This window comes from Crocuta crocuta, unplaced genomic scaffold, assembly GCF_008692635.1.
Source record: "Crocuta crocuta isolate KB4526 unplaced genomic scaffold, BGI_CrCroc_1.0 scaffold586, whole genome shotgun sequence".
In the NCBI taxonomy this organism is placed as follows: domain Eukaryota; kingdom Metazoa; phylum Chordata; class Mammalia; order Carnivora; family Hyaenidae; genus Crocuta; species Crocuta crocuta.
This window is the reverse complement of record NW_027532407.1, coordinates 2,791,664-2,815,515: the sequence shown is the minus strand read 5'-3', so window position 1 is coordinate 2,815,515 and position 23,852 is coordinate 2,791,664. Positions and strand designations below refer to the sequence as shown.

At 34.1% G+C, this 23,852-nt stretch overlaps 1 protein-coding gene across 8 annotated transcripts in view; it reads left to right on the top strand.

The window, feature by feature from the left end:
• Positions 1-23,852, top strand: part of ZC3H13 (zinc finger CCCH-type containing 13) — a 96,467-nt gene that overhangs the window by 29,358 nt on the left and 43,257 nt on the right. For all 8 annotated transcript variants that reach the window (XM_077778799.1, XM_077778805.1, XM_077778803.1 and 5 more), the window contains 3 exons: positions 6,970-7,109; positions 7,719-7,879; positions 13,356-13,553. In XM_077778799.1, the coding sequence (XP_077634925.1) occupies positions 6,970-7,109; positions 7,719-7,879; positions 13,356-13,553 (499 nt within the window). The remainder of the gene's footprint in view (positions 1-6,969; positions 7,110-7,718; positions 7,880-13,355; positions 13,554-23,852) is intronic.

Genomic DNA, 23,852 nt, shown 5'->3' with positions numbered 1-23,852 from the left:
CATACTTACCGAGTTTTCTGATCCACGTCTTCACTAAAACTGCTTTTGAAGGTTGCTAATGACCTCCTCTTTGCTAAATAAATGAAGACATACTTGTCTCTCTTCTTTTTTTGGGGTAATGTTTGTTTATTTTTGAGAGAGAGACAGGGCATGAACAGGGAAGAGTCAGAGAGAGAGAGACACAGAATCCAAAGCAGGCTCCAGGCTCCTAGCTGTCAGCAGAGAGCCCGATGCGGGCCTCCAACCCGCAAACTGTGGATCATGACCTGAGCCGAAGTTGGACACCCAACTGACTGAGCCACCCAGGCACCCCGATATTTGTCTCTCTCCTGTAATCTTTCTGCAGCATTCGAGAGCCTCTGTCTTCTTGAAACACTTTGCCCTTGGATTTCATCTATCAATCTTCAGAATTACTGTCTTCTTATGAAGCCCTCCAATCTGGTACAGAGGCTCCTTGTGTTTTATCTGTCCCTTGAATTTTTATTCCCAGGGTTTTACTCTAGACTATCATCTTTAAAAACACTAAAGTGATTTTACTATACAAAATTCACTTAAAAGGTGAGTAGATGCCTTTTATAATAGTTGTACGTATAAAATCTATACATGGCTGTTACAGTTTTCTCTTGATTTGAACTCACAGATTTTGAATAATTTATCTGTATGGATTAAAATATGTTTGGGAGAGTATTGAATCATGGATTTAGTCATCTCAATCCCCAGATAATGACACTGAACCAGTTTAATAGACTTTCTGTATTTTAAATCTTAAGTGAATAGCAGTTTTAGCTAGACTCAGAAGAAATTGCTTTATACTACTCTTTCTCAAACTTTCTGGTCTCATGACACTTTTCACCTTTTTTTTTTAAGGATCCCAAACAGCTTTTGACTTAGTGGATTATCTGTTTCAGTTCTCACCATATTAGAAATTGAATCTGAGCAGTTTTTTAAATACTTATTTATGAATTTATTCAGTGATAATAATAAACCCAGGTATAGACTTTTATAGAGAACAGATAGGTTTTACAAATTAAAATTATGAGGAGGGGGCAGTGTTCTACATGCTTTTGTAAATCTTTTTAACATCTGACTGAATAGAAGACCTCTAGATTTTTATATCTGCTGCTGCATTCAATCTGTTAATGCTATTACATATCATGTGACTTCTGGAAAACTCCAGTATATACTGAGGAGAGAATAGTAAACCAGCCCAATGATGTAGTATTGTAGAAATATTTTTGGTCTTCTGAAACTCCAAAAATTATCTTGGAGATCCCGAGGAATCCTCAGACCACTCTTTGAGAACCACTTGTTTCTAGAAGTGGCATCTGCCTTCAGTTGATTTCCCTTTGCCTAGCCACCTTTTTTCAATTTTAATTTTTCCTTCCGGATGAAATCATCCTTTCAGGGCATCATTAGCATCTGCATATTAATGAATCCACTATCTGGAGCTCTATCAACTGTATCTCTCTGAGTTCCCGAAGACCACCACTTTCTACTGGATCCTCTAAAACCTGAGAGTCATTATTTGATGCTCCGTCTCCTCACCCTAGACATTTACAAAGTTCTGGCAAACTTAAAAGTTCTTACAAAGTTTCTACCTACTGACTATCTTTCAGAACCACCTGTTTTTCTAAATGACTACTGTTACTTTAGTTATTAAGATATTTAGTAAGTAAGATATTGCCTACAAATATATTTTACCAAAATAACCTCCTAACTTCATGCCTTGAAGTTAATCTTGTCTTTGAATTCATTCTTCACCTGAAAAATAGAATAATCTTAAAAGAATTTATTTAACTGAAGTATATGTTCAGAAGAGTGCATGATTCACATGTGCAATTCATTGAATTTTCACAAACAGAACACACTTGTATAATCTGTACCCAAATCAATAAATAGGAAAGTTTCCCGTAAGCCTCCTTGTGCTCCTTTTCGAGTCACTCCCACCCCTCAACCTCCCAAAGATAACGACTACCCTGATTTCTACCACCATTGATTAATTTTGTCTGTTTTTGAGCTCTGTATAAATGGAATATACAGGGTACTCTTTTTATGTTTAGTTTCTTTTGCTTACAGTATGTTTTTGAGATTAACCCTATTATTTACTGCACATAGTTGTAGTTCATTAATTATTATTGCTATGTAGGCTTTCATTGTATGACTATACCATAATTTATCCATTCTAGTGGTGATAAATGTTAGAATAATTTCTCATTTTGAATGGTTACAAGTAGGGTGCTGTTACTGTCCCTAATCATATCTTTTGCTAAATTTATACCCATTTCTCTTCATTTTATGCCTGGAAGTTGTATTGGTAAAGCAAGGAGTTTGCATATGTTCATTTTTTAGTAGATATATCAAATTAAAAAGTTATTTTTCATATGGTACTTTTTGTCTTTTTCATCTTAGCCATTCTGGTAGTGTGTAGTGGTACCTTATTGTGGTTTTAGTGTGCATTTCTCTAATGACTAATAAAGTTGACAACTTTTTCACATTTATTGACCACTGTACAATCTGTTTTGTAAACTGTGTGTTCTAGACTTGCTTATTCTGTTGTATTACCTGTTTTTTTAGTTGTTTAGAATTCTTTCTATACTTTGGATATAAGATCTTTTATCAGATATGTGTATTGTGAATATCTTCTTCCACTCTTGGAGTTCCAGAATGCTCTTTTGAAAGAATAAATGTCTTCACTTCATTCCTCCGTTTAAAATTTGGATTTCCAGGGGCACCTGGGTGGCTCATTTGGTTAAGCGTCCAACTTTGGCTCAGGTCATGAGCCAGGGGAGTTTGAGCCCCACATGGGGCTCTGTGCTGACAGCTCAGAGCTTGGAACCTGCTTTGGATTCTGTGTCTCCCTCTCTGCCCCTCCCCTGTTCATGCTCTGTCTCTCAAAAATAAATAAACATTTAAAAAAATTAAAAATGAATAAAATTTGGATTTCCCATTGCCTTCAGGATCCAAGTACAAATTCTTATTGTCCATATCTGGTTGCTGCCTATATTTCCAACACCTTACCCCCAAGTCTTTGTTTTTTATTTGGTTCCTTAAACTTACTCTTATTTGTTTACCGTACTGACTAGTGCAGTAACATAAAAAGGAATAGTATCATTGCAGTAGAAGAGGAAATAATGTATTTTGGTAATCTTATAAGTGGGTACATTCTCCGGAAGTAAGGCATAAACTCAGAAGCCTTATTTGAGTACATAAAGATTTAAATTTTGTGTATAACTAAACTACAATTTAATAACAAAAAGTAGATCACCATAAGGAAATATTTGCCATGTGTAACATGTGTAAGCATATGGTAAAAACACTATATAAAAGTGAGCTTCCATAAATAAAAGAAAAAGTCTATTTGAAAAAAGGGCAAAAGTAGGTAATTCATAGAGGAACTAGAAATGGTCAGTTACTACTCAGGCTCAGTACAGAAGAAAGTCAAGGAAAAGAAGGTAGCAATTTTTTCCATCGAATTAACAGAAATGAAAAATACAAATGTTTTGAAATGAGAGTTTCTGTTGGTAAAAGCTGTTTTGGAGTGTAGTTTGGTAATATTAAAAGTAAAATTCTACTCCTCTTTGATCCAGTAACTCCATAGTTTAATGGATCTGTCCTAGGGGCATCTGGATGCCTCAGTCGGTTAAGCATCCACCTCTTGATTTCGGCTTGGGTCATGATCTCATGGTTCAGGTATTACATTGGGCCCTGTGCCCTGATAGCATTGGGTGTACTTGGGATTCTCTCCTGCTCTCGCTGCCCCTCACCCGCTCAGAAGCTGGCACTCTCTTACTGTTTCTCAAACTAAGTAAATAAACGTTAAAAAAAATCTGCCCTAAAGAAATACTTGCACTTGTCAACCAGGGAAGGTGTCAGAATGTCCATTGAAGTCATGTTTATAGAGCAAAATATTGAAAACAAACTGTGTGTCCAAAGGAAACTGGTTAAATAAATTATAATACGTTCTATCATGAAATGGTTTGCAGATATTAAAGTGGTTCATCTCTCTGACATGGAAAGGTATTTCTGTAGGGCAGTGTGTGTAGTTTTAGTCCTATTATTTTAAAGAGCATAAATATGAAGTTTTATTTTTATACATGTAGCACTAAACTACATTGTTATCACTGGAGTAAGGATAGCAGTGGGAGGAGAATAAGGAAATTTCTCATTTTACTCTTCGTACTTAAGAATTAACACTTTTAGGGGCTCCTGGGTGGCTTAGTTGGTTAAGCGTCCGACTTTCGCTTAGGTCATGATCTCACGGTTCGTGGGTTCGAGCCCCGCGTCGGGTTCTGTGCTGACTGCCAGCTCAGAGCCTGGAGCCTGTTTCAGTCTGTGACTCCCTCTCTCTCTGACCCTCCCCTGCTCACGCTGTCTCTCTCTCTCTCCTAGAAATAAAACATTTAAAAAAAAAAAAAAAAAAGAACACTTTTAATAGTGAGAATGTATACATTAAAGACAGAAGCAAATACTTAAATATACAGTCTTTAATCCATACACATATACCTTTTATATTTCTATGACTATTTGGATAAAACAAATTACTAGAAGTAAAATTGTTATATTAAAGGGTATTAATGTTCTTAAGGCATTTGTCCACATTACTTGCCATATTACTTTCCAAGATAGATGTCCCAGTGTCCTAGTTTACACTGTTACCTTCAAAGAATGAACATACCTTTTATCTGTACCTTTACTAATACCATACTAGAATTAGAAAAAAGTGGTTCTTTAATACATGAAAAAGGTATATTTATCTATCACTTGCATTTCTTTTTGTGAATTGCCTGTCTGTGTCCTTGCTCATTCTCCTTTAAATCACTAAGAACTCTGTATGTATAAAGAACGTCAGCCTTATGTATTGTATGTATTTTTCTATTATATATTCTTAAAAATCTTTGCCTTGTGAACTATGCCATTCAAAGTATATTTAATATTTTTCTGATAACTTAGACTAATCATCTTTATGAATTAGTTTTTATTAAAAGGCAGTTATAATGATAACCCCAAGATATGAGACACATTTTCTAAATTTATTAATGGTTTCAGACTTTTTTTTTCTTTTTTTGAGTTTGAGTCTGTGTTTTGTGCCTTCTCATTTTCTTTTTTTGTCAGGAGACTATCATGATATCTCTTTTTGTCAGGTCGCATCATGCCTGTTTTGTAGTTCATTTCCTGTAGGCCAGGAAGACATCTTCCTTTTGTTTATATTAGCTATGCATAAAATAAGAATAAATCATATCTGAGTAAAGACTAGAGAGCTTTTCCTCTAAGCAAAATATATTAGTTATAGTTTATGGACTCTGACATATATTTTAGTTGTTCAGACTTACTCTCCTTGGTAGGGTAGCTGGGGATTGAAGGATTGAAGCCAACTTTTCATTTCTTACCTGTGTTCTGTATTGGTGATGTTTCCAGGTAGCAGTTTTTAGAGGGGTGCAGGGTATTATTGATAATACCATTAAAAACACTATAAATCACTCTTTGCAATCAATTACTCTTCCCTTTGTTTTATACATACTTAGTATTTAGCTATGGAATTTTATCTGCTGGTAATTTAAGAATATTGTCAAACCGAATCTTTGAACCCTGTTATTCATTGATATAAAGTGTCTCAGAGTACAAAATAGTACTTGAGGTTGCCATTATTTATTTCAGTATCTCCAGTCATTTTATCTAGTAAATATAGTTTTTAAATATAGTAAATTAACCTAGTAAATATGGTTCTTATCTAGTAAATTATATCCAGTAAATATAGTCCTTAAATGTTGAGTAATTACTTTCTGACTGAAAAATGTGAGTCTGTTTTATATATTTACTGAAAACTGGTCATCATCTTCCAATATAAGATGAGTGATCAATTTACTTACATAGTTAAAGAATATGTAGCTACCCTCTCTATTCCCAAGCAAATAAATGGATATTTGGAATTATAATGTATTTGATCTGTACATGACAATGATGTTCATTTTCTTGTGCTTTCATCAGTGAAGTAGGACTGTTTATCTTTATTGTTTTTTAGTTCTTCATTTTATTTCTTTACCACAGGTTAAGGAATGGTGATCTTTAGTGCTAAAACGTATAGTTTGAAAAGGTATCTCTGCTTGTTATCAGTCAAGCCCAACATTGTCATGTGTTAGGATAAGAGTCACTGAAATTCCTTCCTCTAGGCTTTTTGGCATTTATATATAGCAAATAAGGGTTAGATGTTGGGTGGCAGTGCCAGTAGCTGTTGAAAACTTCTGCATGTTGTGAAGAAATAGCTCTGCACATCACTCTTTTTCTTTTCTTTTTTCTTCCTTAACCAGTCTTTATATTTTTTTCCACTGGAAATAGTGAATAGAAATAAAGACATCATATCACATCTGTTGAGATGGGCAGTTCTGATCTATGGAACTAGTACAAATCGCTTATAATGGAAAGTTACAGACCTTTCAGACTTTAGCTCATGTACACATTAGTATTAAAATTACCAAATTTTAGTTTTATATAAAAATCAATTGTGTCACTAATAAAAAAGAAATATGGAAACAATGTAGGACACCTAATGTAACCTTCACTTAATACTAATGAATCTTTAAGAAAGTCAGGGACATAATGAAATCATATCATATACAGCAAGAAATACTGAAGGCTTTGGTGTTTTTAATACTTAAAATTTACATGTGAGTTTTTAATTGCAAAATTGTAAAATCCCATTTCCTAACCAAAAACCCAACCCCCAGACACCCAAAATCACTTTCAGAAAACCCAAGTATCTTATAAATGTTTGGCATTTCATAAACATATCAGCCATACTGATTTTAATCCTTTATAGAGATAGCATATATATTTTTACCTCTGAGAAGTATGTCATTCTAATGAAAGACTATCATTTTAATTTGTATAAAAAATTAGTTGAAAAAATTTCTATAATTTTTGGTGTGGATAATTTTGATAGTTTCTGACAAGTAATGACATTTTATCTTAAAGATTCTGACAATGGAGATATTAATTATGATTATGTTCATGAGTTGTCATTGGAAATGAAGCGTCAAAAAATACAGAGGGAATTAATGAAGCTCGAACAAGAAAACATGGACAAGAGAGAAGAAATTATTATTAAAAAGGAGGTATGCTATTTATTGAAAGATGTTAGTAATTAATATTAACATGGATATTGATCAGAGAACTCATTAGCTGTTCTGTCTATGTTATATTAGGATTATTATATTAGGATATTGATACACTGATCAAATTGGTGTATATCAATTACATGTTAATATTCACATTACTCTACTAGATAAATAGGAAATATTTTTGCTTTTGAACCGGTGAAAAAACTGAGGTTGTGCTTTGTAGCGTTACCGGCTAATGTTAAATAGTATTTAAATCTATGTATGTCTGTTTTTTAGGCCTAAGCTATGCCTAGAATACTTGTTTTTTTCCTAAAGAGTAGGGCTACAATTTATTTGAATATAATATGTAGTTTTTCTGAGGAAGTTTTTGAAATTTTATAATTTTAGTTTGCTTTATTGATACTAGTGTTATGGCCGTTAATTATAATTAGCATATTGGTTAAAAGCATGTGTTTAGGAGTCAGACTAATACGAGGTAGTTATAATATCTCTTAATATTTCATTTGAAGTTTGGTATGATTTAGAAACACCTGCTTTGTTATCTGCTTATAACAGCCATGATTGAAGGAGTTTATGAATGGACTTACTGAATTCTTTTAAAAGGTTTCACCAGAAGTGATTAGATCAAAATTATCTCCATCTCCTTCACTAAGAAAGTCGAGCAAATCCCCAAAGCGAAAGTCAAGCCCTAAATCATCATCTTCAGCAAGCAAGAAAGACCGGAAGGCAACTGCAGTATCTTCACCCTTGTTGGACCAGCAGAGGTCAGTAGGGTGGTAAATCACCCCAGAGTGAAATAGTTTTTCTGAAGTGATACTCAGAGTAATTAGTAGATTATAGAAGAATCCTTTTAATATATTCAGTATTTAATGTAAGTTTTTTCTTCTAAAATAAAGGTATAACCATATAATTTCACTCATACATGGAATTTAAGAAACAAAACAGATGAACATATTGGGGGGGGAGAGGGAAACAAACTGTAAGAAGAGATTTTTAAAGATAGAGAACAGACAGGGTTGATGGAGGGATGTGGGTGGGGGATGGGTTAAATGGCTAATGGACACTAAGGAGGGCACTTTTGATGAGCACTGGGTGTTGTATACAAGTGATGAATCTGATTTCTCCTCCTGAAATCAGTATTGTACTGTGTGTTAACTAAATAGAATTTAAATAAAAGTTTGAAAAAAAAAGTATAAAATGTTTCAGTTTAAAAGAAAGTTGATAGAGAACAATAAAACAAATGCCTGTGTTCCATCTACTGTGCTTCAGAGCTTTTTATTTTTTAAAAACAAAACCTAACACACACACGTATTTCCTGTCCTTCCCTCTGAATTTGTTTTTGATACTTGAGCATGTACATTTATACTTTCATATGTATTATTTTTATCTGTTTAATCTTAGTACTTCTATATTAAAGCTTTGCTTCTGCAACTTTCTTTTTTATTTAACATTTTTTATATTTGTATTGATCTGTGTGGTCTTTGTCATTTGAGTATTTATACTGTATACTTTTCTGTTGTAGAACCTGTAAGGTGTTTTCAGTTTTTCACTATTACAAATTATGCACAGTGAACATTTCTCATAACTCCTTGTGCACATGGTCATGAGGTTAGATTCTTAGCTTATATTTATATATAAGCAGTATGAGTATATTTAGAATTATTACAAAAGCCAATTGAAATAAAAGTAGAAATGATTAAATATGATTACACTGAGGGACTAAGAAGACACTTTTCTATTTAATGTCATTCTGTGCTATTTAAGTTTTGTTTTAATTAAAAGTGTATACACTAATTTTATTCAAGAAAAAAAAGCCAAACTAACCTCTTTATAAGATATGACCAATTGGTGAACTGAGTTCACAGTGAAATTTGTATTTGTCTTCCTTCTAGTTTCTAGAGTCTTTCACCCTATTTCAGACTCCAGTTACTTTTTGCCTAGATTACTGTATCATCCTTCTCACTGTATTTACTTTACCTAGTATCCACCCCTCTGGGCACATAAACATTTCATTCACAACCCCAATTCATTCATTTTACAGATGTTGTGAGAGAAATCTTGAAAGAACGATTGCGGTTAATTTACTCTGTCATTGAAAAACTCTGTGGTTTTCCATTTGGTTGAATAAAATTTAGCTTCTTCTTTTTTTTTTCTTTAATGTTTATTCATTTTTGAGAGAGACAGTGTGTGAGTTGGGGAGGGGCAGAGAGAGGGAGACACAGAATCCGAAGCAGGCTCTGAGCTGTCAGCACAGAGCCCAATGCAGGGCTCAAACCCATGAACTGTGAGATCATCACCTGAGCTGAAGTCAGATGCTCAGCCAACTGAGCTACCTGGGCGCCCCAAAATTCAAAATCTTGAGAATGGCCTTTATACTTTGCTCTTTTCAGTCTTGTTAATATTTTTGTTCAGTCTTCTTCCTTCCCTCTTCCACCTTCAGTTCTTCAATGTCTAGCTCAAATTCTACCTTTCCATTAAGTTTATTATTTGTTTTTACTGAGCATAATTTCTGTTCCTTTTGTATATCAGGTTTTATTTTTACCTTGCATTGTATTTCATCTGTGGCATACATATATTACAACCTCTATTAAATTTAAGCTCCTTGAAGATTGGGATCTTCATGGTTTATTGTTTTTTCTCCCCACAGCACCTACTTTGCTTTGAGCTTTGCATTGTAATAAGGCACTCTGTAAAATTGACTTGATCCTCTCCTTTGTTCCTGGGAGTGAGTGAATATTGCAAAGAAATATGGAAAAAGGGAACTATATGAACTATAAAATGATGTGATCCACTCCTCTTGTTCTTTTTGGCTAATTCCCTCAATTCCATCCATTTCTGGGGGGAAAAAAACAACATACCAGAAATACCCTTTTTTAATTTTCTTATCCTTTCTATTTATAAAATCTTTGAAATTTAATCTCTTCATAGAAAGTCTTATTAACTGTTGAGACAGAAGGTTAGTTCATTGTGTTCTTCATATAGTCTTCTTTCACTGCTTTATTAGTATAACTCATTCATCCTCTCAGTATTTAGCATGAATAATTACTCCCCTCAATGTAACTGCTGTATTTCTTGTATTCTCAGATGTTGTTGACTTTAAGATACACCATTAATTTAATAATAGAAGGAGAAGGGCCTGAAAACAGTACATTAGAGGTACTAAGAACATTGCATTGAGTATAGCATTTCTATAGCCGTGCATCTTGTGTAGAGTATGTCGAATCATCAACTTCTGGTTTCATTGCTGGATCATACTGTAAGCTGTTACATATTAAGGCATATTAAGCAAAAGATAAGGATTAGAATTTCAGTTAAAATCAGTAGGGTGTTATAGCCAATGCCAGTAAATCAATTGAGGTGACAAATCAGGTAAACAGACTTGTTGGTCTTATGTGGTTATCATAGTAGAGAGCATGATTATAGACAAATTGAAACTCCTGTTTCTCCCTTAAAGATGGCAGTTTTCAGGGGCGCCTGAGTGGCTCAGTCGGTTAAGCATCCGACTTCGGCTCGGGTCATGATCTCAAGGTTCATGAGTTTGAGCTCCGTCGGGCTCTGTGCTGACAGCCAGCTCAGAGCCTGGAGCCTGTTTCAGAGTCTGTCTCCCTCTCTCTCTGACCCTCCCCTGTTCACGCTGTCTCTCTCTCTCTCTCTCTCAGAAATAAATAAAACATTAAAAAAAATAAAAGACAAAAGATGGCAGTTTTCTTTGATATTCTTTGTGAGATATATCCTGATAGCTAGCTTTAGGCTGATGACCGTTTGGCTTAGGATCCTCAAATGTATTATCTGTTCTTTCCATCTACACTGTTTCTTCATTTTTATTAAGTAAATTTTCCCTTATAGCTCTGTGAACAAAGCAGGAATGAAAGAGGTCAAAAGCCTTTCAAAAGAAGTTTTGAGGAGAAAGAAAGGATATAAAAATGATAGAAGCAGATAATTGAACTCTGCCATAAATAGGAAGTAGTCTCTGTGCCACTACAGAATTATCAGTTGACTTAAAAAATGTCGAAAGATCTTGTTGACTTTAGAATGTGCAGAACCAATTTTGATCCCTGTAGTTGGGAGGCACTTGAAAACCCTATATTGTAGCATAACCGTGATTTCGAACTACATATATTTTTGAAGGAAATGTGAAGAAATTCTGTACTGTAGTGAGTGTATTGGTATAATTGATTGTTATAATAGCTTAGTCCCAAAATGTGAGTTTAATGCTATGGAGGCTTATTTCCTCACTCAAGTAAAATCAAAATGGATGTTTCTGATTAACAGGTTGCTCTTTTACACATAAAGATTCAGTAACCCAGGCTCCTTTTGATGTGGCTTCACTTGGGATTTTGTAGACATCAAAAATGGAATATGTGAAGAAACAAATTTAATTGGAGTACCGCTTTTATTTGGCTCTACAGTTTACAATTGCCTGGAGTATGAGAATCTTTTATTAGGCCTGGTGGTGATGTACATCACTTCCACTCACATTTTTTGGCCAGAACTTGGTTATTTGGCCATATCTGATTTCAAAGAAGTCTAGAGAGTATAGTTCAGTAGTGTGCCCAGGACAAAATTTAGTAAACACCTAGCTAGTCTTTGTCCCAGGAAGTAATGTGAAAATACAGTTTGTGTCAAGAATTCCTCTATTATTTTATCTTTAAAGTAATTTTTAAAATAATTTTTTATTGGGGTGCCTGGGCTGCTAGGTCTGTTAAGCGTCCAACTTCAGCTCAGGTCATGATCTTAAGTTCAAACCCCATGTCACGCTCTGTGCTGACAGTTCAGAGCCTAGAGTCTGCTTCAGATTCTGTGTCTCCCTCTCTCTCTCTCTGCCCCTTCCCTGCTTATGATCTGTCTCTCTGTCTCTCAAAAATGAATAAACATTAAAAAACTTTAATGGTTCACTGAGTTCTGGAAAAGGTTAAAAAAAAAAAGAAAACCTAGATATATCTTCATGAAATTTTTAATTTACAGTGAAGAATTACAATTATCCCAGCTAAAAAACTGGGTAACATGCATAGGAAAATAAAACAGATTATAGTTTTCATCTACAACACTAAATTTTATAAGATATTGTAACAATATTTATAGAGCTCTGAGGGAAAAGGATATTGATCCCATAATACTGTATTCAGTTAAATCATTGTGTATTATATGAAGTTAAAGACAGACAACTTTGGATACATAAAGGTCAAAGGCACACCATTTGGATAAAATTATTTAAAGTGCTAAATTAAAGAGGATATTCTATACCCAAAAATCACTTTTAGGTAGATTAAATATAAAAGACAAAATTCTCAAAAATGAGGGGAATGTTCTTATAACCCTAAGGTTGAGAAATATTTCTTAAGCAAGACTCAAAGATTTAAATGAGTGTTTACTAACAATGTTTAGGATTTCATTTATAGATGATGTAATTTTGTGTTCCTTATAATAAAACATGGAGGCCACCTGAAAACTTACCAATCTGAAACTTTAAAGAAGTTATGGGGGGTATACTTGTTTGATGAAATTCAATACAGTTTATAAAAATAATTAAATCTATTTTTTGGTGTAGAAAGATACCCATGCTATCTTTAGTACAAAATGTTTTACAAAATGTTACAATAGGATTAAAGGAGGGGGAAGAGACATGGAAGAAGTGTGGTCATATATCCAAGGTGTTAGCAAGGGTTATCCGTGGGTAGTGGAATTATATGTGATTTTTATTTTCTTCATCTACTTTTATATGTAAGTTTAAAAAATTTAGTTCTGGGGCGCCTGGGTGGCTCAGTCAGTTAAGCATCCGACTTCAGCTCAGGTCATGATCTCATGGTTCATGGGTTTGAGCCCCGCGTTGGGCTCTGTGCTGACAGCTGGCTCAGAGCCTGGAGCCTGCTTCAGATTCTGTACCTCCCTCCCTCTCTGGCCCTCCCCTGCTCACACTGTCTGTCTCTCTCAGAAATAAAAACATTAAAAAAGATTTAGTTCATGCAGTTCTCTTACGTTATTTTTTGAAGACTCTTTCCACTCTACCTCTTTCTCAGAAACCTACCCTTTAAAATTATATAAGTGGCAAGTAAATTATTCGCTCATTTCTGTGTGTTGCTTTTTTTCTTGATATTGATTACTACTATATAAAATAGTAAAAGGCAAGTCATTGAAAGGAAGGCTCCCATTTTTAAAATGTAGTTTATTAAAAGAAAAAAATACCCATTTGACCTTCCAAAAGTATTTGGATCTCTGATGATAGTATTATGTTACCTTCAGGAATTCAAAAGGCAACCAGAGTAAAAAGAAAGGACCTCGAACTCCTAGTCCACCCCCTCCTTTACAGGAAGATATTGTTCTGGGGAAAAAATATAAAGAAAAGTATAAAGTAAAAGACAGGATAGAAGAAAAACCAAGAGACGGAAAGGACAGAGGACGAGATTTTGAAAGACAAAGAGAAAAAAGAGACAAGCCAAGGTAAGTAGGATTGTATGTTTTTAACAGTCTTTTGTAGAATCTAAAATACTTTTCATATGCTTTTTTAGGCATTAGTGTAATGTATTTTTTTTTTCAGAGTTTTAAAACTCTGTGAATGTGTATTTAATAATTCCTGTATTGAGTTAGGGATAATTCAGTAAACAATACCTTAAACATTTTTATATGATCATAAAATGATAAAAATTTTCAATCTTAACCAGTATACAGTTTAGTAGTGTTAAGTATATTCACATTGTCATGAAACAGATTTCGAGAACATTTTCATCTTATACATCTGAAATCCATCTGAATACCCATTTAAATGACTCCCATTCCCCTCTCTCCCCAGCTCCCTAGCCCCTAGTAACCACTATTCATTCTACTTTCTGTTTTTATGAATTTGACTCCTTTAGATACCTCATATAAATGGACTCATTCTGTTTTTTTGTGACTAGTTTATTTCACTTAGCATAATGTCTTCAAGATTCATTCATGGCGTAGCATGTGACAGGAATGTGTTGCCTTTTAAAGCTGAATAATATTCCATTGCCTGTATATCTATTTCTCTGTTGGACACATGGGTTACTTCTACTTCTTGACTGTTGTAAATAGTGCTGTGATAAACACAGATGTGTAAATATCTCTTCAAGACCCTTCTTTTGATTCTTTTGGATATATACTATGAAGCTGAATTGCTAGATCATATCATAGTTCTGTTTTTAATTTGAGGAAATTTCATACTGTTTTCCATACCAGTTGCTCCATTTTACAGTCCCATCAACAGTATACAAGCATTTGAATTTTTCCACATCCTCACCACCATTTGTTATATTTTGTTTTTTGGACAGTAGCCATCCTAATAGGTATGAGGTTGATACCTCATTATGGTTTTGATTTGGCATTTCACTGATGATTAGTGATGTTGAGCATCCTTTCATATATTCATTGACCATTAGTATATCACGTTTGGAATAATGTCCGTTTAATTCTCTACCCACTTTTTAATTGAGTTGTTTGATTTTTGTTTTTCAGTTTTAGGAATCTATTATATATTCTGGATATTAACTCCTTACTAGATACATGATTTATGAGTATTTTCTCTCTTTTCATAGGTTGCATTTTCACTCTTTTGATAATGTCCTTTGATGCACAAAAGGTTTTATGCATGTTATGGGCCCGTTTGTCTCTTTTCCTTCTTGTTACCTATACTTTTGATGTCATTTCCAAGACATTATTGCTATCTCCAATGTTATAAAGGTTTCCGTTATGCTTTTGTGTTGGCGTTTTATGGTTTTACATCTTACACGTAGGTTTTTAATCCTTTTGGAGCTAATTTTCATACATAGTGTAAGATAAGGGTCCAGCATCATTTTTTTTTTGCATGTAAATAGCTAGTTTTCCCAGCACTATTTTTTGAAAAGACTGTTTTCCCTATTGAGTGGTCTTGGCCCCTTGTTAAAAATCATTTGACCATATGCAAGGATTTATTTCTGGGCCCTCTGTAGTATTCCATTAGTCTGTCTTTATGCCAGTACCATACTGTTTTGTAAAAGGTGTAAGATTTATACGCTCTGAAGAGAAACCAGAATATAGTACCATACTGTTTTGATTGCTTAGCTTTCTAATAGTTTTAAAATCAGGAAGTGTGCTCTCACTTTGTTCTTCTATCTGAAAATTATTTTGGCTTATTTACATGTTCCTTAGAATTCTATATCAATTTTGGGATGAATTATCATATTTCTATAAAGAATGCCATTGGGATTTTGATTGTGATTGTGTCAAATCTGAATGCTTTGGATAGTATGGACATCTTAACAGTTTTAAGTCTTCTAATCTGTGAACATCTTTCTACTTATTTGTGTTTTCTTTAATTTCTTTCAATAATGTTTTGTAGTTTTCAGTGCACAAGGTTTTCAACTCCTTCGTTAGGTTTATTCCTAAGTATTCTTTTTTCATGCTACTATAAATGGAATTGTTTCATAATTTCTTTATCAGACTGCTCACTGTTAGTGTATAGAAACAACTGATTTTGTGTCCTGTGATTTGGCTGAATTTATTTATTCTAACAGTACGTGTGTGTGCATGTGCACACAACCTGTAGGCATTTCTACATATAAGATCCTGCCATCTGTTAATGGAGATCATTTTACCTCTTTCTTTGCAGTTTGGATGCCTTTCATTTCTTTTTCTTGCCTATTTATTCTGGCTAGAACTTCTAATATCATGTTGAAGAGAAATGAGAGTGGGCCTCCTTGTTCCCCATCTTAGAAGAAAAGTTTTCAGTCTTTCACCATTGAGTATGATGTTTGCTGTGGACTTTTCATAAATTGCTTTGTTATGTTGAGATAGTGTTTTTTCTGTTCTTAGTTTGTCAGATGTTTCTTATGATGAAGAAGTGTTGAATTTTGCCAAGTCTTTTTTCTATATTTATTGCGATGATCATATTATTCCTTAATTCTGTTACGTGGTATAGTACATGTATTGATTGTCCTATGTTGAACCATTCTTGCATTCCCGGAATTAATCCCCCTTGGTCATGGTGTGTAATCCTTTTAATGCATCATTCAATTCGATTTGCTAGTACTTTGTTGAAGATTTTTACATCAGTACTCATCAGAAATCATGGTCTGTAGTTTTCTTGTCTGGCTTTGCTATCAGGGCTTCATAGAATAAGCTTGGGACATATTTCCTCCTCTTTAGTATTTTTGGAAGAATTCCAGAGGAATAGTGTTACTCCTTTAAATGTTTGGTAGAATTCTTCAGTCAAGCCATGTGGTCATAGGGTTTTCTTTTTTTGGCAAGTTTTAGATTACTGATTTAATCTCCTTTCTCATTATCGGTCTTTTCAGATTTACCATTTATTAAATGAGTCGGTCTAGGTACGTTGTGTGTTGAAGGATTTATTATTTCTAGAATATTTGAATTTGTGGATGTACAGTTTTTCATAGTATTCTCTTATTATTTTTTTATTTCTGTGGCATCAGTTGTATTGACCCCACTTTCCTGATTTTAGTTATTTGAGTCTTCTATTTTTTTCTTAATCTAGCCAAGGATTTATCAATTTTGTTGATCTTTTTAAAAATCTAACTTAGTTTTGTTGATTATTTCTATTGTTTTTCTGTTCTCTGTTTCGATTTTCGGTCTACCCTTTATTATTTTCTTCTGCCAGCTTTGGATTTAGTTTGTTCTTTTGTAGTTTTTTGAGATGTCAGATTAGGTTGTTACTTTGGGATCTTTTAATGTACGCATTTATAGCTATAAAATTCTTTTTAGCACTGCTTTAGCTGAATCTCATAAGTTTTGATATGTTGTGTTTTCATTTTCATTTCTTTCACAGTGTTCTCTATAATTTCATTTGTGACATCTTTGACTCATTAAGAGTCTGTTGTAAGATTTCCATGTATTGGAGGATTAAATAACATAATTCTTAAAACATGAGCAAAGTACTCAATAAATACACTCTTTATCTTCCTACTTTAATAATAAATTGCAGTATAATATTTTAAAATGGCTTTCTATGTTCAGGTTTTCACTTTGTACAAATTGAGTTCTGTTTTTCTCCATTGTGACCAGAAAAAAATACTTTGTATGATTTCAGTTTTGAATTTGTTAAGACTTGTTTCATGGCCTGAAACGTGGTTTCTCCTGGAGAAGGTTCCCTGTACATTTGAGAGGAATGCATATTCTCCTACAGTTGGGCGGAGGGTTCATATGTCCGTGAGGTCCAGTTGATTTGCACAGTGTTATTCAAACCCTCTGTTTCCTTATTGTTCTCTGTCACTTAATCAACATTAACTTTTTAGTATAAATGGTATTATATAAAAGAGCCAGCCAGTGAAAGAGCTGAGAACTTTCTGAAAATCTGTGCATTTAAATTTAATAATTGTCTCAGAATTTAGTTAAGTCACTGAATTAACTAATTTAGATTGTATGTTTTTTAATAAATTCTTTCTCATTAGCCAGTTTTTCCTCTGCTCTAATGATAGTACTTCCTAAAGATCTATTTGCAAAGCTGACAAATTATAAATTCTTTATTTTTAAAATTTATTTAATGTTACTTATGAGCAATTTTTTTATTAAAATGTAACTTGAAGGTAATATTTTTGTGGTTCATAAAAATGCCTACAAATTTAATTGGGTTCCTCCTTTTCCCCTATTCATTTTTGAAATTAGTTTTCAAATTTGTCCTTTCCTTAAGAAAAAAAATATAACTCTTTAGATGTCTCTCAGTTTCTTCTTCTTGAGTTACAGCATATTGGAGAATGCACAAGCCTTGAAGTTACACAAATAAGACCTTGTATTTTGGCTCTGCCAATTACATGATGTAAGACCCTGAATAAGTTGCTTTCTCTGAGCCTCTTTCTTTCTTCAGCTGTAAAACATGCATGATATTGCCTCATAGGGTTGAGGTGAGGATTAAATGAGACAATGCTTTAAAAATAAGCAAAGTACTTTAATACACTCTGTCTTACTTCGTTAATGATAAATTACAGTGTAGTGATGTTTAAAAATGCCTTTACATTTGCAGGTTTTTACTTAAAAATATAACCATAAAGATATTCTTTTTTTCCCCCTGATACTTAATCAGTATCATATGTAGAATCAGCTATTAGTAATAGGAACTTAATACGGGGGACTTAAGTACATAAAGCAATAGTGTCCAAGCCTGAAATCTATCTGAGAGTCTTTGAAAAGTATTTATACCTGATTTCAATCCCCAGATATTCCTATTTAATTAGTATGGGGAACAGCCTTGGTGTCCAGATTTTTAAAAGCTCATTGGGTGATTCTAATTTTCATCAAAGTTTGGGAACCATACATTAGGATTTATTTTCTCATTTAAAGAAATTCAGAAGAAAGCAGTCCAAGACTGATACACTTTTCTTTCCACAAAGTCATTGGGGATCCAGGCAGTGTCTGTCTTCCTTGTGCATGCTTCCTTTTTCAAGGTTATCCCATGATCTAATATGATTACTGATGACTTAGGCTTTCCATCCGTATTCCAGGCAGCAGAAAAAATGAAGGGAAGAAAGCCTTAGTTTTCCTGGAAGCCCCATACACTATTTCCTGTTACACATTATTGGTCAGAATTTAGTTGCATGGCTACATCTAGCTAGGAGGGTGTCTTAGAAATAAAATCCTTTAAACAAAAAAGGGAAAGAAAGAAAGAAATGTAATCCGTTAGCTGAGCATATGGCTGACCCAAATAGAATTTCTTTAAATGAGAGCAAAGAAAGAAAGGATTGGGATAGCTCGTTGCAGTCCGCTACATTCACGAGATGCAATTTCTGTTCATTTTTACTAAGTACCACTCTTCTTATTAAGTAGCAAGATTATTAGATTAAAAGTAGCATTACCCAACACTTTATCTGGGGAGCTCTGTGAATTGGTGTTGGTAATATTATTTAGGATAAATTATCTACCTAGTAAGCAGTTAACATAGCTTTAGAAGTTCAACAAAACCCAGTCTTTTCCCAAAAAATAGATTTTGATGATAAGCTTAGTCCTTTCCTTGTCTTGATAGGAGATCATCTTGTCTTACTTAGACGAATCAATTTTTTTCTCTTCCATTATGGTGACTTGACTTAGAAGAACCAGAATGATTCTGTGAACTGTTGCTAGGACCTAGCAGCATTGTGTCTTATTGGAGCAATAACAGAATGATTAACTGGAGCACCCACAATTCTTGAATATATTTTCCTAAAATATATTCTATATTTTATTCAGCCCAATAGGTATGTTTTTGAAGATGGCATGTAAATCAGATATAAATTATGTTAAATATTCTTGAGGATTTGAGTGTCTTCTCCATACCTTCATTAGCCACATCAACTATGTTAAGAATATATTCTGGAGGCGCCTGGGTGGCTCAGTTGGTTGGACATCCGACTTCGGCTCAGGTCATGATCTCATGGTTCGTGGGTTCGAGCCCCACGTTGGGCTCTGTGCTGACAGCAAGCTCAGAGCCTGGAGCCTGTCTTCGGATTCTGTGTCTCCCTCTTTCTCTGACCCTCCCCTGCTCATGCGCTCTCTCTCTCTCTCTCTCTCTCTCTCTCTCTCAAAATTAATAAAAAAAAAAAAAGAATGAATACATAAACAAAAGAATGTATTCTGTTCCCAGAGTATTTGTTAATTTGAATAGCACTAAATTCTGTCATGTTTTGGAGTGAGTAGTTTGGAGGCCGTGACTTTACAAGAATGTTTCTAATCAGTGTCTTTCCATTTGACTAGTAGACTTTACTCAGCTATGATTTATTTATGCAACATTGATCAAAACCTGAGTACCACTTGTTTATCCAAAAACAAACAAAAAAAAGCCTTACAGGTTTTATTACTCTACTTTTAGAAAATGTAGCAATTTCCCATTACATTTTTGTAAAATAAATTTTTCATGACCTGCTCTATACAGAAAATAGTAAAATCTTGATTACCTGGAATTCAACTAAATCATTTTTATTCTGTAATTTGTTTTAGAAGAGGTGTAATACACAGAAAAATTAAGTTCAAATTACATACTTAGTCAGAAAAATCACTTGTGAAGGGAATAGTTTGTGAATATCAATATTCCTACCCTGTTAACATCTAGGTAGTCCTAAAGTGGATATTTACAATGATGTTTCATTGGGCTTGTAATATATTCCTCATCAGTTAAAATCCATATTCTCTATACATTGCTGAATAAGGAAAGTGAACCAAATTATCAGTTCACTTTAAGAACAAAGGCTTAAATAAGCATAAACTTTTTGGATTAGTAGTAAATCAGAAAAGTTAGTTAGCAATTGCATAGGCTCATTCTACTGGACATTTGGTTAAATATGGATTTATTGATGAATAGTAATATGTTTTAATCAAGTGCTGGATGTAGAATTTCGTGGTTAAATGAGAAGATAAGATCATAACTAATCACCTAAAAAAACTTCATTATAATTACCTGAATACAGAAATCTACTTCTTGATAGTACAAATGCTTGCATGATGAGTCTTACCTAGATTTCAAAGACAGATCTCATCATTCAAAACTTGTTGGCTTTGACTTCAGTTGAGTAGAATAAGCAAATTATCATCAAATTGACAGTCTTAGTTCTTTCAATGACTGCACATGTTTATCAAAATAATGAAAGCAAAATGTTTCAGACCTTTGACAAGGAATATTATTTATTGGATGTATTCAGTATTTACTGTTCATGTACAGATACCATGGTCTGGACTGTCAAATCTCATCCTGTGGCCATGAGCCAAAGGATAGGGAAGAATCTATTTGTACACCAATCATTTTCTATAGACCTAAGTATAGGGTTTTGTTTTTTTTTTTTTTAATGTTTATTTTTGAGAGAGACCGAGTGCAAGCAGGGGAGGGACAGAGAGAGGGAGACAGAATGTGAAGCAGGCTCCAGGCTCTGAGCTGTCAGCACAGAGCCTGACGCAGGGCTGGACCACAGGATCATGACCTGAGCCAAAATTGGACACTTAACCAACTCAGCCACTCAGGTGCCTCTGAATTATAGTTTCTTGAGTAAATGTGCACTAATAATGTTTGGCTATAGATAGAGGATGGAAAATACTACATTAACATTATTATTATGGAACATTTCACACAGAAAAAAGTACAATAGTATAATGATCCTTTTATATCCATCTTGTATACCCCTATACACCTTCCCCATCCAGTATTAGTTTGAAGCAAATCCCAAACATTTTACTGCTTCACCCATATGTAGTTTAGAATATATCTCCAAAAGACCAGTACACTTAAAAATATATAATCAGTACACCAGTGTCACACCTGAAAGAAAAAAAGAATAGTGTAATTTTAAAATATAAATTTTAGAAGTATTGATGATTTAATAAATACCTTTTATAACATTTTCTCAGTTAATGGATATTAACACAAGTAATCATGAAGAATATGCAAACTTTTTAATATTAAAATGGAACCTTTGTAGTCAGGTTAGGAATTGTTTATCTGAGGCATTGCTTTTTTTTTTTCTGCATTTGATTAAGCCCTGTGTATAGACCTAAAAAGTGTTTTCATGTGAATGCTGATTTAGGCTAGAGATATAAAATTAAGGCACTTAAAGAAATATGTAATATAGCTGTATGTAATTCTGTAATACACTACATTTATGGTAGACTTGTGTTAAAATGAGTTTTATTTATTGATTTGTTTATTTTTTTAAATAAGGTCTATGCCCAACTTGGGGGCTTGAACTCACCTTCTTGAGATCAAGAGTCACATGCTCTACTGACTAAGCTAGCCAGGTGCCCCTAAAATGAAAGGGGTTTATAAATATCAAAATAACAGTCACATTGGGGGAAAAATAGCAGTTTTACAATTATTGGTCCAATGGCTCAAGTCTTAGGCTCTCTTTCATAGATGTGATATTGGGAAAATTTGTTGAGGTCATTAGAGTACCACCTGTTTTGCAGCCAACTCTAAAATGGTGTTTATGTCCGTACAAGTGGTATTTTTATCTTTTGTCTCACATGCTTGGCGAAATTAGAGACTTCAGAGGGAAGTTGTTCTCAAGTAGTTTCAGAAAAGTTTTCAGTAACACGAGGTGATTGGGAAGGTTCCAATAATTGGTCCAGTCAGAAGTGTATACCATGGTAAGTGGGGGCCAGATATTCAATCCAGTAAAAATGTGGGGCTGCATTGTCTGTAGTGGGGTTAATGAAACACACCCACTAGCAAAATCCATCCCAGTCTGGCTGTGGTTTGGTGCCATCTCATGGTAATTTTTTTCACTGACAGTTAAATGACCTGTGACTGGCTAGGGCTTTCAGGACAGCGGAAAGGATTTCAAGAATCTCCCTTACTTGGTTACCCATTTTGCTGGCCTGAGCTTAGATGTTATGGCTGAGAAATCAGTCCAGAACCTTGAGGACTGTTCTTCACCTTCCTCCTTCCCAAGACTGGATTGCTGCTTCTTGCTATAGTCTGGTCTTCTCTCCCATCACCTCACCACCCATCCCATCCCAGGAGAAAGTAATAACTTTAACTTGCTCCACCATGTAGAGGATAGGAGCCAATTGTCTTAATTCAAATGGCTCCTTTTCTCTGCCTGGCGTGTGTTGTTTCTGGATTTTATTTGGAATACTGACTCTCTTATTCCTAAAGCTTAAAAACAGTCTTCTCATGTGTGCCAGGGATACCAGGTCTTGTCTCTTGTGACTTTCTATCACAATGGTGGCTACAGTTCTTAGTTTGTGAAGTCTTATGATTGAGCAAATCTATGTAAGGCTTTGAACAAGATTCTGAAAATTTTCATTATTGACTCTTGATTACAGCTCAGGTCATTGTCTCATGGTTAATGAGTTTAAGCCCTGTGTCAGACTCAGCATTGATGGTGTGGAGCCTGCTTGGGATTCTCTGTCTCCCTGTCTCTCCGCCCCTCCCCTGCTTGCTCTTCAATCCCTCTCAAAATAAACATTTAAAAAAGTTTTTTAATCTATTGAAATGATAAATCTAGGTTTTAATAACATTGAAGGATGTATTGATTTAAGGGTTTTCTTAACAGTCTTTATTCTTAAATTGAGGTTTTTGAAATTACTTCATTGCAAAATGCAAAACTGAAATTGAACCTAAATTATGAGTACTTGGATTAGGGTTACTTGTTTTATGTAGAATTGATTAGTTTGTTTGAATAAAATCTGTTTTCAAAGTATATATATATATTTATGAGAAGACCTCTTTGAAAAGCTTCCCACAGACAGAAGTATATTCCTCTTTTTGTAGATCATTGACTTAAAAATGATTCCCCTTGTAGGGAGTATTTATCATCTACTGTAAAGAGACAGCAAATTCTAGGTTTAAAACAAGTCATCACACAGAAGCATTTTCTTTCTCCATCTCACATAATTAGACAGGTAAGATATTGCCAGATTTTTTTAAATTGAAGTATATTTGACAATGTTAATTTAGCTTCAGGTATACAACATAGGGATTCATTTTCTCTATACATTATGCTGTGCCCACCACAAGTGTAGCCGCTGTCTGTCACCATACAACACTATTTCAATACCATTGACTCTGTTTCTTATATTGTACCTTATATCCCTTTGACTTATAAATTCCATTACTGGAAGCCTGTATCTCCCACTCCCTTTCACCCATTTTGTCCATCTCCTCCTCTTCCCTCTGACACTGTCGGTTTGTCTTCTTGAATTTATGGGTCTGTGTGTATTTTTTGTTTCTTTATTCGTTTGTTTTCTTTTTTAGATTCCACATGTAAGTGAAAGTAGGTGGTATTCATCTTTTTCAGTCTGACTTATCTTGCTTAGCATAATACCTTTCAGGTC